We start from the raw sequence: 12,679 nt of genomic DNA, 5'->3' as shown, positions 1-12,679 counted from the left end.
CGATTCTTTGAAATTCATCTTCGCTCTAGTCGATAATGACTGTACTGCACGGTAAAATTGGGACTACACAGGTGTTAATCTATCATGATATTTAATTAGGATTTAAGCCTAGTACTTTCCTCATCCCCATATATTCGTCATTAGTTTAACATGCTACAAACATTACAACTATTGTTGCTTTACTCGCACTACTGTAACTAAAACTAAAATAACAATAGAATGCAAATAATGTTGTCATCATTAGCAGTAGTTGTACTAGTTAGTAGCAGTGATTATGGATGACGAATATATATATATATTCTTTAGATTCTTATTGATGATATGTATCAAAAATATTAAAACCTGTTCTATACTGAACAAGAAATGTCTGAGTTTGTTTCATTTTGTGTCGATAGGCCAATAAACAATATCACACACATTTCCGACTCTGTCGCATATTGCAATTTTAAGTTCATAATTATAAACGGATGATCATAAATTAAATTGACGTTACGGAAATACTGAGTATTATGTTCTTGTTTATAGATGAATATTGTACATTGGACTTCAGACTTTAATCTAAGTATTGAACTTGGAGAATGTGTGGTTTTCGAGCCATTTTCCTACATATAATTTATTTTTGCGATCCATTCTTTGTAAAATTTGGAACGCTTGTTCTCATTTTGTGACATGCGTCTTTTGTAAACTGATTAATGATATTTTCAATTATCCAACGATTATTATTGATTCAAAACATGGAAAATAAACAATATTACTACTTCATTTTGATGCTATAGTACCATACAGTATTAGCTGGACAGTATCAGCACATGTAAGTACAAGGAAATATGTTGTTCTTGCATGTTTTAGCTTCCTGCATAACATTTGCTTTGGTCTCAGAAGGAAGGACTGTGGAAGGTATTTTAGGAAGAAACGTGTCTTTATCATGGACATACAACAATACAAACAGGAATTCTATACGTATTAGTCATAACTCGTCATTTGTTCTGGTTGTATGGCCAGTTAAAAATCACATCGTCTGGCATAGAAAAGATGAAAGAATACAAGCTTACGTAAACAACGGTACATTAGAAATGATGACTGTTACTGTTAGCATTTCAAACGTTACAAGAAAAGATGCTGGCATATACAAGTTGGAACGAACTTGGGATTCAGAGGACTTCAACGATAGTGTCACTCTACAAATTGGTATGTTGCATAAACCTTAGATTTCATAAATTGTTCGTTAATTACAACAGTGCAAGTGTTCATTTTACTAAAATTATATGGATTTGTCAGTTTAAGTAGTTAAAATTGATAATTAATAAAGAGATATAATGCTAACTTTATAATCAGAGTTTATAATTGAGAACCTGAAAGCATGTATCTCGGTAGCTGTTCTTGTCAGAAGACAGTTATACAAAGAAGTACGATCTAACTTATGTATTTCGTATTTAATCGTTTCTAAAAGGTTTCATTTGTTTTGTACAAACCCCTCTTTAACACACTTTGTCCAGGATTCATATTTACCGTCCTAATTATCTTTGTAACCATACCACCCGTAATCTGGTTAAATCATATTTTAAGCATATACAAACATCTTAGGTCAAACAAATAATTCATACTTTATGATGAAGACTTTAATTGAGGATCGTACGTATAGACCGGTTGCCTGATTATTTAAGTGTAATGCACTAACAATGTATGTCTGAGCCAAATGTATAATTTAACATTTGCAGAATTTCAGCATTTGAGTAATATTATTTATATTAATTCGTGGCCACTGCACTACTAATTTAATTACTTTGTCCGATTTCGTCTACAATGTAAGACCTTGAACAAATCGTTCTTAATTCTGCTAAAGATATTGAAACATCTCTTTCCCAAAGTTTTATAAAGATACGCTTAAAAAATTCATGAGAAGAATATCAATTTAAAAAAGTTCAATATGACAACTGGATATTCTGTACAAGAACAATTGCAAAACGACTACAGACAATTAATCATTTTTTAAATGAAGCCGCTAGTGTTTGATTTTCTTTAGCTTCAGTCCTCCTCATTATTCGTATGTTTTGCATTTTTCTAGCTGAAGGAACCCCTCCTTGGATAACTATGGTTCTACATGTCGATTTGTACATAGAGTTACAGTGCAATTCCCTAAATATATCCACAGAAAAGGTTTCTTGGAGCCTCAATGGATCTATGATAGAAAGCAATGGCAAATATTCTCAAAACAACACGATTCTTGCTATACAGAATTTAACAGCTGATGATATGTACAACATTTACAAATGTAAGTCATCCGGAGTTGGATTTGAGAGTGATCCATACAGATTAAATATTTGTAAGTATATTGTTCTTTTTGTCTTATTCAGTCACTGTCTTTTTAATCGCCTGATATTGCAACATGCCGGTATCCCCGAATTTACCTTTCCGTGAAAGAATGTTCTTCTATAAATAATACCAGTTTATATATATATATATATATATATGCAGCGAGAGAGATATATACTGTTTAACTCTTTCTCCCAAAAATCAGATTTGTACACAAATTTATCATTGTCTTCAGCTTCATGTGTTCTAAGTCGATGCCTTCTATAGAATGGTACCTTTGATTAAAATATTTTTCTTCTGAGGTATGAAATCAAGTTGAATATCCACTCGATCTCTTCTTCCGTTTGAGAAACCAATAACCTGAAACAAAATATTCCCCTGTGGCGTATATTTAATATATACGGTTTGTTGACTTTGTCCATAAATATATGTTATTTATATCTGTACTTTCCACTTGACCTTGACGTACGGCTCTCTCTCTCTCTCTCTCTCTCTCTTCCTCTCTCTCTCTCTCTCTCTCTCTCTCTCTTCCTCTCTCTCTCTCTGTCTCGCTCTCTCTCTCTTTGTTTCTCTCTTCTTTATAAATGTTGTATACTTGGCAAATTACTCGTCCTTGCCTTAACATCCGAAGCATATTTATTGGTATTGTTGTGTTCCCTTTTTAATTTGGGTGAATTAATTTAGTCAAACTATTATTCGTTGAATTTCAAAGTGCTCAATGAAATGTTTGGACTACATTAATTTCATTATTATTAGAATTATATCAAAATTCAGACTAGGACATTCTGGAGTATTGTATTGTGATACATCGAAATACTGTTAACACATCGCCACATTCCTTGTCATTGCCACATTAGCACATTCGAGACTGCATACACATCAACGTATTCAATATCATAATTTATTCGGAATACATTTGGATTGCAAATCGAATTTCGTGCTTTTGGTCTTGTGTTAGAACTTTTATTTGTGTTTAAGATTTAATTCACAATTGTACGCTCTTCCACTTAGTGTCCTTTCAATGATCTGTTTTCGTCATGGTGAGGAGGAGTTTAACCTTGATTGAAGATTTCGGGACATGTACGATGTAAGAAAAAGATTGTTTACTTGAAACAAATGCGGCAGAGCAGGATTGTACTACTCATCCATGGAATATGGCCCGATCTGTTTCTCTCCACCATTTTTGTTGTGTAAAATGTAGTCGCGTTTCGCACGAGTAAAATAACAAACGAAATGGTACGATTGAGATGGTAAAATTATTAATGTATTCTCTGGCATGAAGTTCTTTCAATACATTTATCAACGTAAATGTTGTCACTGAACAGGTAACTGCTGCCCGATAATAACTGTCCTGCAGAAACAACTCTTCATCAATTCAATACCAAAAGTAGCGCATGAAAGGAAAAGTATCAAGTTCAGATAGATTCCCTCTGTATCTATTTCATTCCATCGAGGACTTAGCAATATAACGGAGCACGACGTGTTGATTTTCTTTAGTATTGAAAATTGAAAATGTGAGGACATATCTGTATGATAACGTTTCAGTTTCGAAACTGATATAATAAAGGCCCCTGAATATATTTAAATGATCAAACAACTTATTCAGTGTGTTTACATATTTACAGCCTACACTGATCAAACATATCGACGACCTGACAAGAAAAAGGATTATAAGACAAACTGTGACGACACACCACATTGAACATGTTGCTCCTGCTTGATAAATTCCTGTTCACATTTTCAGTAACTGAACCCTGCATGTCCGTTGATACTTCTACTGACGTAGTAATGATAATGACGATCATAAACATGAATGCAGTTTTCGACAGGAAATTGGGACCCTCAAATCAAATACCCTCGAATGAACTGAGGACACATTTTCAATGTATAGCGAGAGGCTAGTACTTGGTGCATTTTTGGTATATCGTGAGATCCACGCACTGTCCCAACTATTATTATAGATTGTCCCCAATGAATATCTTTATGTTACGGCTTTGGTGCAAGTGTGATCTTATATCTCCCCCTCATTATTTGCTTCCATCATGGTGCATTGGTTTTCTATGCATATGCTGTGGAAACCACAATAATGAGGGCCACACCCATATGATCCTGGTCGATGTCCATCTCCATGACACTTCGCTTAAAAGTATAGAGCTAATGCAAATGTGAAATACGATTTTGTACGTGAAACCGGATTCATTTGTTGGGTGGATTTTCATCGGCAATGTCAAATTCTTCTTTGAATTCTTAAAAACGTTTACTTATGTCTGATATTTAGATGGTTTTTATTCAGAAGGAATATTAAATTAAATCCGTATTGGAGATTTTAACAGTAGCAAACTCATCCTATATAAATTCAAATTAGTCATTAATAACGCAGACGATGTATATGCAGGGCCTTGGATCTTGAACTTCTTAAGTTTCAACATGTATTTGTAAGTGAGAGTTCTACTTCTTCGAAAAGACACCCTATTGAACGGTTCAGTGTGACAAAATCCTCCAGAGCGGGAAATCAGCACTGCTCTTGCCCTGCACGTACTCCTCTGCCTCTGCTGATCACAGGGATACATCCCCGGGACATCCGTGTCGCCAACATCGTCACTTAGTACAAAAACAAAATAGAACGTAACGACTGCAACAACTACCGGGGCATATTCCTCTTCAGCATCGTCGGAAAGGATTTCTCCCGTGTCGCCTTGGAGCGCTCGCAGACCCTAGCCTTCCGAGTCTACACAGTCACAGTATGGCTTCCAAGGCGGCCAAACAACAGTGAACATGGTCGTCTCACTACGCCTTCCTAAACCTAACAAATACGTTTGAGCTGGTCAGTCTGAGAGGACTCTTTAGGCTCCTGCAGATCGGCTGACCCCTACCCACCTCGATTACACGCTGTCGTGGCTTCACATCGTTCTACGAGAACTCGCACAGCACAGTGTGCTTCAGTGGCGCAACATCGGAGGCCTTCCAAGTTAGCAGCGGAGTGAACCATGGCTGCGTCATTGCGCATACGGTCTTTTCAATCTTCTTCTCCATGCTGTTCCAGTAAACCTTCAATGACTGCAGCGAATTAGTGTACATCCATACCAAGGCTGACGTCAAGATGTTCAACATCGCTCGTTTCCGTGCTATGATTAAAGTAACAGAGGTCCTCATACGTCAACTGCTCTTGACGTCACACACGGAAGATGGACTGCACTGCTGGTATGCAACCTCTCCCACGCCTGTAAGGAAGTTGGATTGACCATCATTTTGAAGAAAAAGAACGTCATGGAGATGTAGGCAGACTCCCCTCCCTCCATCACCATCGATGGGTACAACTTGGAAGTTGTTGAAAACTTCACATACCTCGGGTCCACCATCTCCAGCTTGCCATTCATTGACTCGGAGGTAAATAGCAGGACTGCCAAGGCAGCCACAGTGATGTTTAGACTAAATCAGACTGTCTCAAACAATCCCAACCTCACTGCAATGACCACATTGCGCGTCTACTATGCATGCATGATCAACACGCTCCTCTACAGCAGCGAGATATGGACCACCTAAGACACGAAAGGAAACTCATCAGCTTCCACCTGAGATGACTGTGGTGTCTTCTGCATATCCAGTGGCAGGACAAAGTACCCAACATAGAGATTCAGGACACGCCAACATGATCAACATTTTCTGCATTCTCGCAGAGGTGCGCTTTTGCTGGCTCGGCCACGTCAAGAAAATGGACCCAGGCAGCATTCCTTTTGACCTGCCATACAGTGAACTTGCAGATGGCACACGACCGAATGGACAGTCACATCTGCGTTATAAAGTCGTTTGTAAGAATTACATGAAAAGGGCCAACATCAACGTCAACGACGGGGAGAGCTATGCTAACGACCGCTCCACCAAGCACCTAGATGTCAGACTGTGAGTTCAAAAAGGCAAGGAAAACAGTAACATAAAGCACGCTGAAATAGAGAAAGGAAGAAGGCGACACAACAGTTTTTCCTGAAGCTACACCACTGTCTCGCGTAGACGGACAATATCAAGAAAAAGACTGTCTTATGTAAGAAAGGAAAAAAAGAATACAAACTTGACAATACATTTGACAACCAAGATTTCTTTTTTCTTTGGCGATTGCAAAGAGGTTTGATATCAAAGAGGTTTGGCACAAACAGTAACTTTGTATCTAAAGGGCATTTGCGTGTGGAAAAAGAAAGATTTCCTGCACAAATACTCATACTGGAGAATCATGGATAGTTCCGTGAAATACCCATGCTGACATCCACTGTTACGCCTATGGTTTTACCTCAATGATACGCCTATGGATCTTTTATATGAAACATTCCCCTTGTATCAAGAGGGTCTTGTTTACGAAATGGAAGATTTACGTTAAATTTCCCATGTACGTATAGTGTCATTTCGTTTATATCCTTAATGTTTTCGAAATCTACCAAAGTGTCACGATATAATCCCTTCCCGGTTTCGGGCATTATAGTGACTCTCTAGAAAATATTTGAAAACAAACCTTGGCAAAATAATTGCAACTGTAATGTGTGTTAATAAAAGTGACCCAGTTACTGTACACATATAATAAAAACGCCCGCATTCTTACTATGTATTGTTGTGACACACTTAGGGGAATTTAGTAGCATGTAGATGATCATTTTGAGTTTTTCTTTACTTGATTTGTATGTTATTACACTTTTTAAGGACACTTTCTCCTATAACGTTACATTCTATCAAATCATATAATTAGTGGCATCCAGCTGGACTTTTAGCAATTTTTACAAGTTGTAAACGATTTATCAAAAGTATTTGATTATTTCATAATTTCATTAATTTGATCTTAAATGTGCACACTTTGCATCTGACATGCATGAAATCTTTAAATCATTTCCTTTATTTATGTTCCAGAGACCAATATTTAAAATATTTCTGAATTTTAACAAATAATTATTTTTTTACTTCCTGATAATGCCTCTTTAGTCTTTTATTATTAGAATTTATTTACTATATTAAAACCAGATTTTTTATTATATGTTATGTGTTGTTTCCACAGAATTATATGTCAATCGCAAGAGGGATCAAAGTACATTTCATGATCTCTGGTGTTGCGTAATTTTTGCTATGCCTTAAAGTTTAATTTTCGGACTTGTGTTTAATGGTTTTATCTAATGGGCATATTTTAAATCATCCGATGCATAAATTGCATGAATATATACATACAAACCTGAATATATACATTATTGCTTCTATACATCTTTTCGGTACAAATTTTAATAAATATGAAATTTTTATTTTGCCATCTGTGTAATCTTTATCCAGTGTTAAGATCTTGCTCTGACTATATAAATATTAAAAATGGATTTACCGTTTCATTTCATTTCAGTTCAATCAAGTACCAAACCTATCAACGGAAATAATTTTCCGAAGCAAGATTTCAATGATAAGTATTATAAGTGTATTTATTATAATGCTAAGACATATCACAATGAGCAGAAACAGAGATTCAAGTACCAGACCAGGTAGCGCATATATATTTTAGCAATCAAGTAAGAGTCATTTAAAGCTGGGAAATACTTATGAATATTGCCATCATACAAGTGCATCTACTGTAAGATATCTCGCCGCAAGATTATAAATTGTATCACATATAACATGAAAAACAATCATTCCATTTGATCCAATGTGTTGTATTTCATAATACTTTATTGATTTCATGGCTTTATTCCAACAAGCAAGCTTCGAAACAATGAATATTTGCCTTTCCTTCCAGGCCTACTAGGACCGCTTATTGGGGTTGGACTAGTAATTGTTGCCATTTCCTTGATCATCGTTGGAATTCTAATTTTATTCACGCAGAGGTGTAGAGTCGCATTCAGCAGATCGGGTACGATTATCTTCTACATTTTATATATACATGTGTCCACATATAATTAATTCACAAGATTTAAATTAATAGCATAAATTCTCTCTCTAAATGAAAATGAAAAATGTTGATATTAAAAGCAAACACTCTCTAAATTGTCACCAACTAATTTTTTTCCAAGTTAAGTGCTGTCTGGTAACATACTTAGTTTGTCCCATTCTAGCTTAAAGAGCTGGATACAGTTAGATAATGTGCATTTTGCAACTTTGTTACTTTACACAACTCATAGTTGGGTTTATAATGCCAAACGTTACACGGCTGGTGACAAGTCCTTGCTCACCATCTGGGATAACCTTCATGCGATAACATTACTATTGCTTGTTCGGCTTCTTTTTTATACACATGCATTCTCTGATGGCAGGTTATGCTATTGTTGTGTCAGGTATAATGAATAATTCTAAACATATGTAATACGTCGCTGATATGACACTTTGGCGTGTTTGATTTTGCAAGCAGGGAAAATACGCTGAACGTAGTATGTAAATAAGACTTTACTTACGTTACATTAAACCATTTATTTTCACAGAATAGTGCACAACTATTTCCCACCTACATATCTGAGGTGCGTAAGCCAAACGCACTTTGCATTTGATCCCCCTTTTGAAAAAAAGACCGCTCCGGTGGCCTAGTGGTTAGAGCGTCAGCCTCGGATGCGGGAGGTCGTGGGTTCGATCCCTGGCCGAGTCATACCAAACACTTACAAAAATGTTACTAACAGCTGCCTCGCTTGGCGCTCAGCATTAAGAGGTTAGTGTTAGGACTGGTCGGCCCGGTGTCAGGATAATGTGACTGGGTGGGACATCATGCCACATGTCTGCGGCATCACTAAAAACTGCTACACTGCAGACATCGTAGCGATATGATTGTACAATTGTTAAAGCTACGTTAAAAATCCAAATCACACACACACACACACACACACACCTTTTGAAAAACGTTTCCTCCCTTTCCAGGAATATCTCATTCTTTATTGATGCGCTCTTTAACACTGTGATATAACCTTTATATCATCATTTTGTGGACTTTCAACCAAGTTGACGAACTTTGCATGTGATTGCTGGTCTGTGCAATGTATTTCATAGATCTTATTAGTATGACAGGGATTAGATTCAAGAAAACAAGTAAGGAGCAATCTTGGTCATATTACAATTTGAAATGATAACGTTTTTGGCTTGCACACACAGCAAACCTAATGAATACAAAGGTGCATTGCTTAATACAACTACCCGATTTCACAGTATATGTTGCTGTATCCACCTTCACCTGAGCACCCCATCTATCTTTCAGGTCACTGATTCACTTATTATTATGCTAATGCAATATTTTTACTGAAATAAATAGAGATGATCACAAGGCAACCTACTATTATAATATCGTGTTATTTAGTGCGACAATCAGTAGAGATGTTATCGTGCTACACTATCTATACCTGAAAATCGCCAGACGAAATCAATTTTTTTATAACAAATATCTGCAGCCAGAAATGTAGAGACTGTATGTTTAAACGGCAGCTTGATTGTGGAAGGTTGAATGCGCATTTTTACAATTAAGACAATTTGTATTGACACATTTGAACAAAATAAAATAAATATTCACAAAAATGTTTACAGAATAATGACGGAAACTTTCAGAAACAGGATTGAAAGAAAGGAAGCAAAAGGCAGATATAATATTACGCCAAATAACCAAGTAAAACAAATAAAGGACTCTTATACGAAAATCAAATGTCATAGTCTTCGATCTGACAGACATAATCGAATTGCAATACCATAACATTTTGTTATGCACAGCAACACGCAACTTCAAACTTATTTTGTATGAACCATTTTCACAAGTGAAATATGCATTGCGTGCTAGGTGATGAAATAAAACAATAACTGACTTAGGGAATATTGGATAGGAAACCAGTGCATGATATGCCACACCAGTGTACTCAGGGCTATGTTCTAAACACAACAAAGTAAAGTTCAAACTGATTTCATACAACCTAGACTAACAACAAGGCTCTAATGCGAAAGTTGTGTTACGGTAAGGGCATATATTGGGAGAGATGTGGCACAATGATAACAAACAATTTGCGCAAGGAACAAGGAACTGAGTCAGACGTGACTTGCATAACGTGCCGCGTGAAACTAGCAACTCATAATGTTCCAGATGAGGTGAAGATTGAAGGTACTATTGCATTAGAGAAAGGTCGATGATGTGACCTCGACATGAACAGAGTATATTTTGCTGGTTAGAGAAACAAAGGCCATATATATATATATATATATATATATATATATATATATATATATATATATATATATATATATATATATATATATATATATATATATATATATATATATATATATATATATATATATATATATATATATATATATATATATATATATATATATATATATATATATATATATATATGTATGTATATATATTCCTTGGCACATAACTCTGGGTGGAAGACTTCAATGCATGTTAATAAATCGTGTTAAATAAAACAAAACAAAGCCTCTCTAATGTTATTTTGACTTGAAAATAATGTATACGATTAAAACGAAAGCTATTAAAGAACCATACACCAGTCCACATTTGTACACATAAAAGAATTACACTGAATCATACTTTACATAATTTTGATTCGATGGATGAGACATTGTAGCTCAGATAGACTGAATGCTTAGATGTATGACCATACCAGCACACTAAATGATGAATACGGAAAATTGTACCACAATCAAGAATTATGAACTTAACGAACAGACGCAAAACAGAAGACTTTGACGGATCAAACTTTGAAGTAATGGCTGCATGTTTGACTGAATTGAATTTGTAAAATTTCACATTGATTTTTACCACGCTCTCAAAGTAATATGAGATATATATTAACACTTTACATTACATACATCGTTTACTTATATCCAATGTAGTATATGATAGCAGCAAAGCTTTTGCTGTCCCAAATGACAACCTTGCCATAGAGATGTCACTTCAATGAATGAAAGACACAATGCAAAGTAATGCACAAAGAATTTCCGAAGAATATGCACTTCTTAAACAAGGCCTTAGGTGCAAAGTCACAATGGCGCAAACCGAATACAAGAAGCAGTGAATACAACATTATTTATTTTTTACTTCAAGTTTTTTGTATTCATTTACTTAAGGAAATAGAGGAACGATATAGTTTGCATTGACAAGAAATATTATTATTTGGACTTGATCTCTTTAGGCTGATTTCGAAGCATGTGCTTAGAACCAAAGAAACCGTCAGTTTCATAAAACTCTGAAATGCAATTTTTTGTATATTTTCCGATGAAAACTACAAACTAGGTGAACTTTGTATGCTAACGCATTGCGTGTGTATGTGTGTGTGTGTGGGGGGGGGATTTCTTACACGTTTGATTTGTATTAATAAGGTGATAATTAGCACCTAATGTCTGAATGCACAACCATTTCTCGTTCCACAAAAAATGTATAAGAATTCCATATATGGGTTGGATAAACGATTAAGTAATATATTAAAAGATGTAAAGGTTTCTTCCTGTCCCTCAAGTTCAGTTTTTAAGTTTGTACAATTTCAGGAACACAACATCAGCCAAGTGTAGAATCTTTAAACAGAGAAGTCGCTCGAGAATTGTTAAGATTCAACCTTGGCAGATCGTAACTGTCCCACGGACGTTGAGATCGGGGTATCCAGTTGTAAATAGAATATCCGGAAGTTTGCAAACACTTATGAATCATACCCACGATATTTGGAATCCAGTTCGACGAGCCTTGTCTTTACAGACTTTGCAAAATTTGACACAATTATTGTATGCGAATATAAATCAATATCAGAGCGATGATTCGATGAGCGCGACGTATTGCTTTAAGACAGACAGCATGTCAGGTCTGAACTTATCTACAGACCGACTTAATCTGGATGACTTGTCTTCAAGGGCTCAAAGAGACAGTGGAGTTAGCCATGATGAGCCAAATATTCGTACAAGATCTGCAAGCCTGAACAACTTCCGACCTCACGGTTTTGAGCAACAGTCCGAGGAGGAACAATACAGCACTATAGATGAGGTAAAATGTGACATCTTCCACTCTCAATAACTCTCTGTGTCTCTCAATATATACATGTCAGAGCGGGAAAGTGTAACCTCAAAGGGGAAATTGCAACTGGTGAAGAGGTTTAATGATACTGGATTTAATATAAGAGTTTTACCCAAATTAAACAATTTGTTTTCTGAATAAGATTCTCTAATAAAGCCGTATTTGCTTTTTACATATACTGTATTCCTTTTAATTCTAAGCCTCCAAAACAGAATAATATTACTTCATGGAGCATGTTTGACTTTGATTGGTCTAATAAATTGAAGAATATCTTACTTTTATAGAATATTAATTATCATAGATAAGCAAACATTTACGTTTCATATTGTCTGAACTGAATCATGTTATTCACGAGTGCCA

The 12,679-nt window shown here is 35.6% G+C and overlaps 1 protein-coding gene across 3 annotated transcripts in view; it reads left to right on the top strand.

Annotated features, from left to right (window-relative positions):
* The first annotated feature begins 593 nt into the window (after positions 1-593).
* LOC149793512 (uncharacterized) overlaps positions 594-12,679 on the top strand; it is a 13,295-nt gene continuing 1,209 nt past the window's right edge. For 2 of the 3 annotated variants that reach the window (XR_016422560.1, XM_089966397.1), the window contains exons 1-4: positions 594-1,188; positions 2,066-2,323; positions 7,679-8,179; positions 11,803-12,289. Coding sequence is in view for 2 of the 3 variants with exons in the window: in XM_089966397.1 (XP_089822523.1) it covers positions 11,954-12,289 (336 nt within the window). In the remaining variant the exon portion in view is untranslated. The remainder of the gene's footprint in view (positions 1,189-2,065; positions 2,324-7,678; positions 8,180-11,802; positions 12,290-12,679) is intronic. The other variant, XM_089966398.1, reaches the window with a different exon arrangement.

The sequence above is a fragment of the Sinohyriopsis cumingii genome, chromosome 8, assembly GCF_028554795.1.
Source record: "Sinohyriopsis cumingii isolate HCF-2022 chromosome 8, ASM2855479v2, whole genome shotgun sequence".
NCBI lineage: Eukaryota > Metazoa > Mollusca > Bivalvia > Unionida > Unionidae > Sinohyriopsis > Sinohyriopsis cumingii.
The sequence above is the reverse complement of the archived record's forward strand: the minus strand, read 5'-3'. Positions and strand labels throughout refer to the sequence as shown.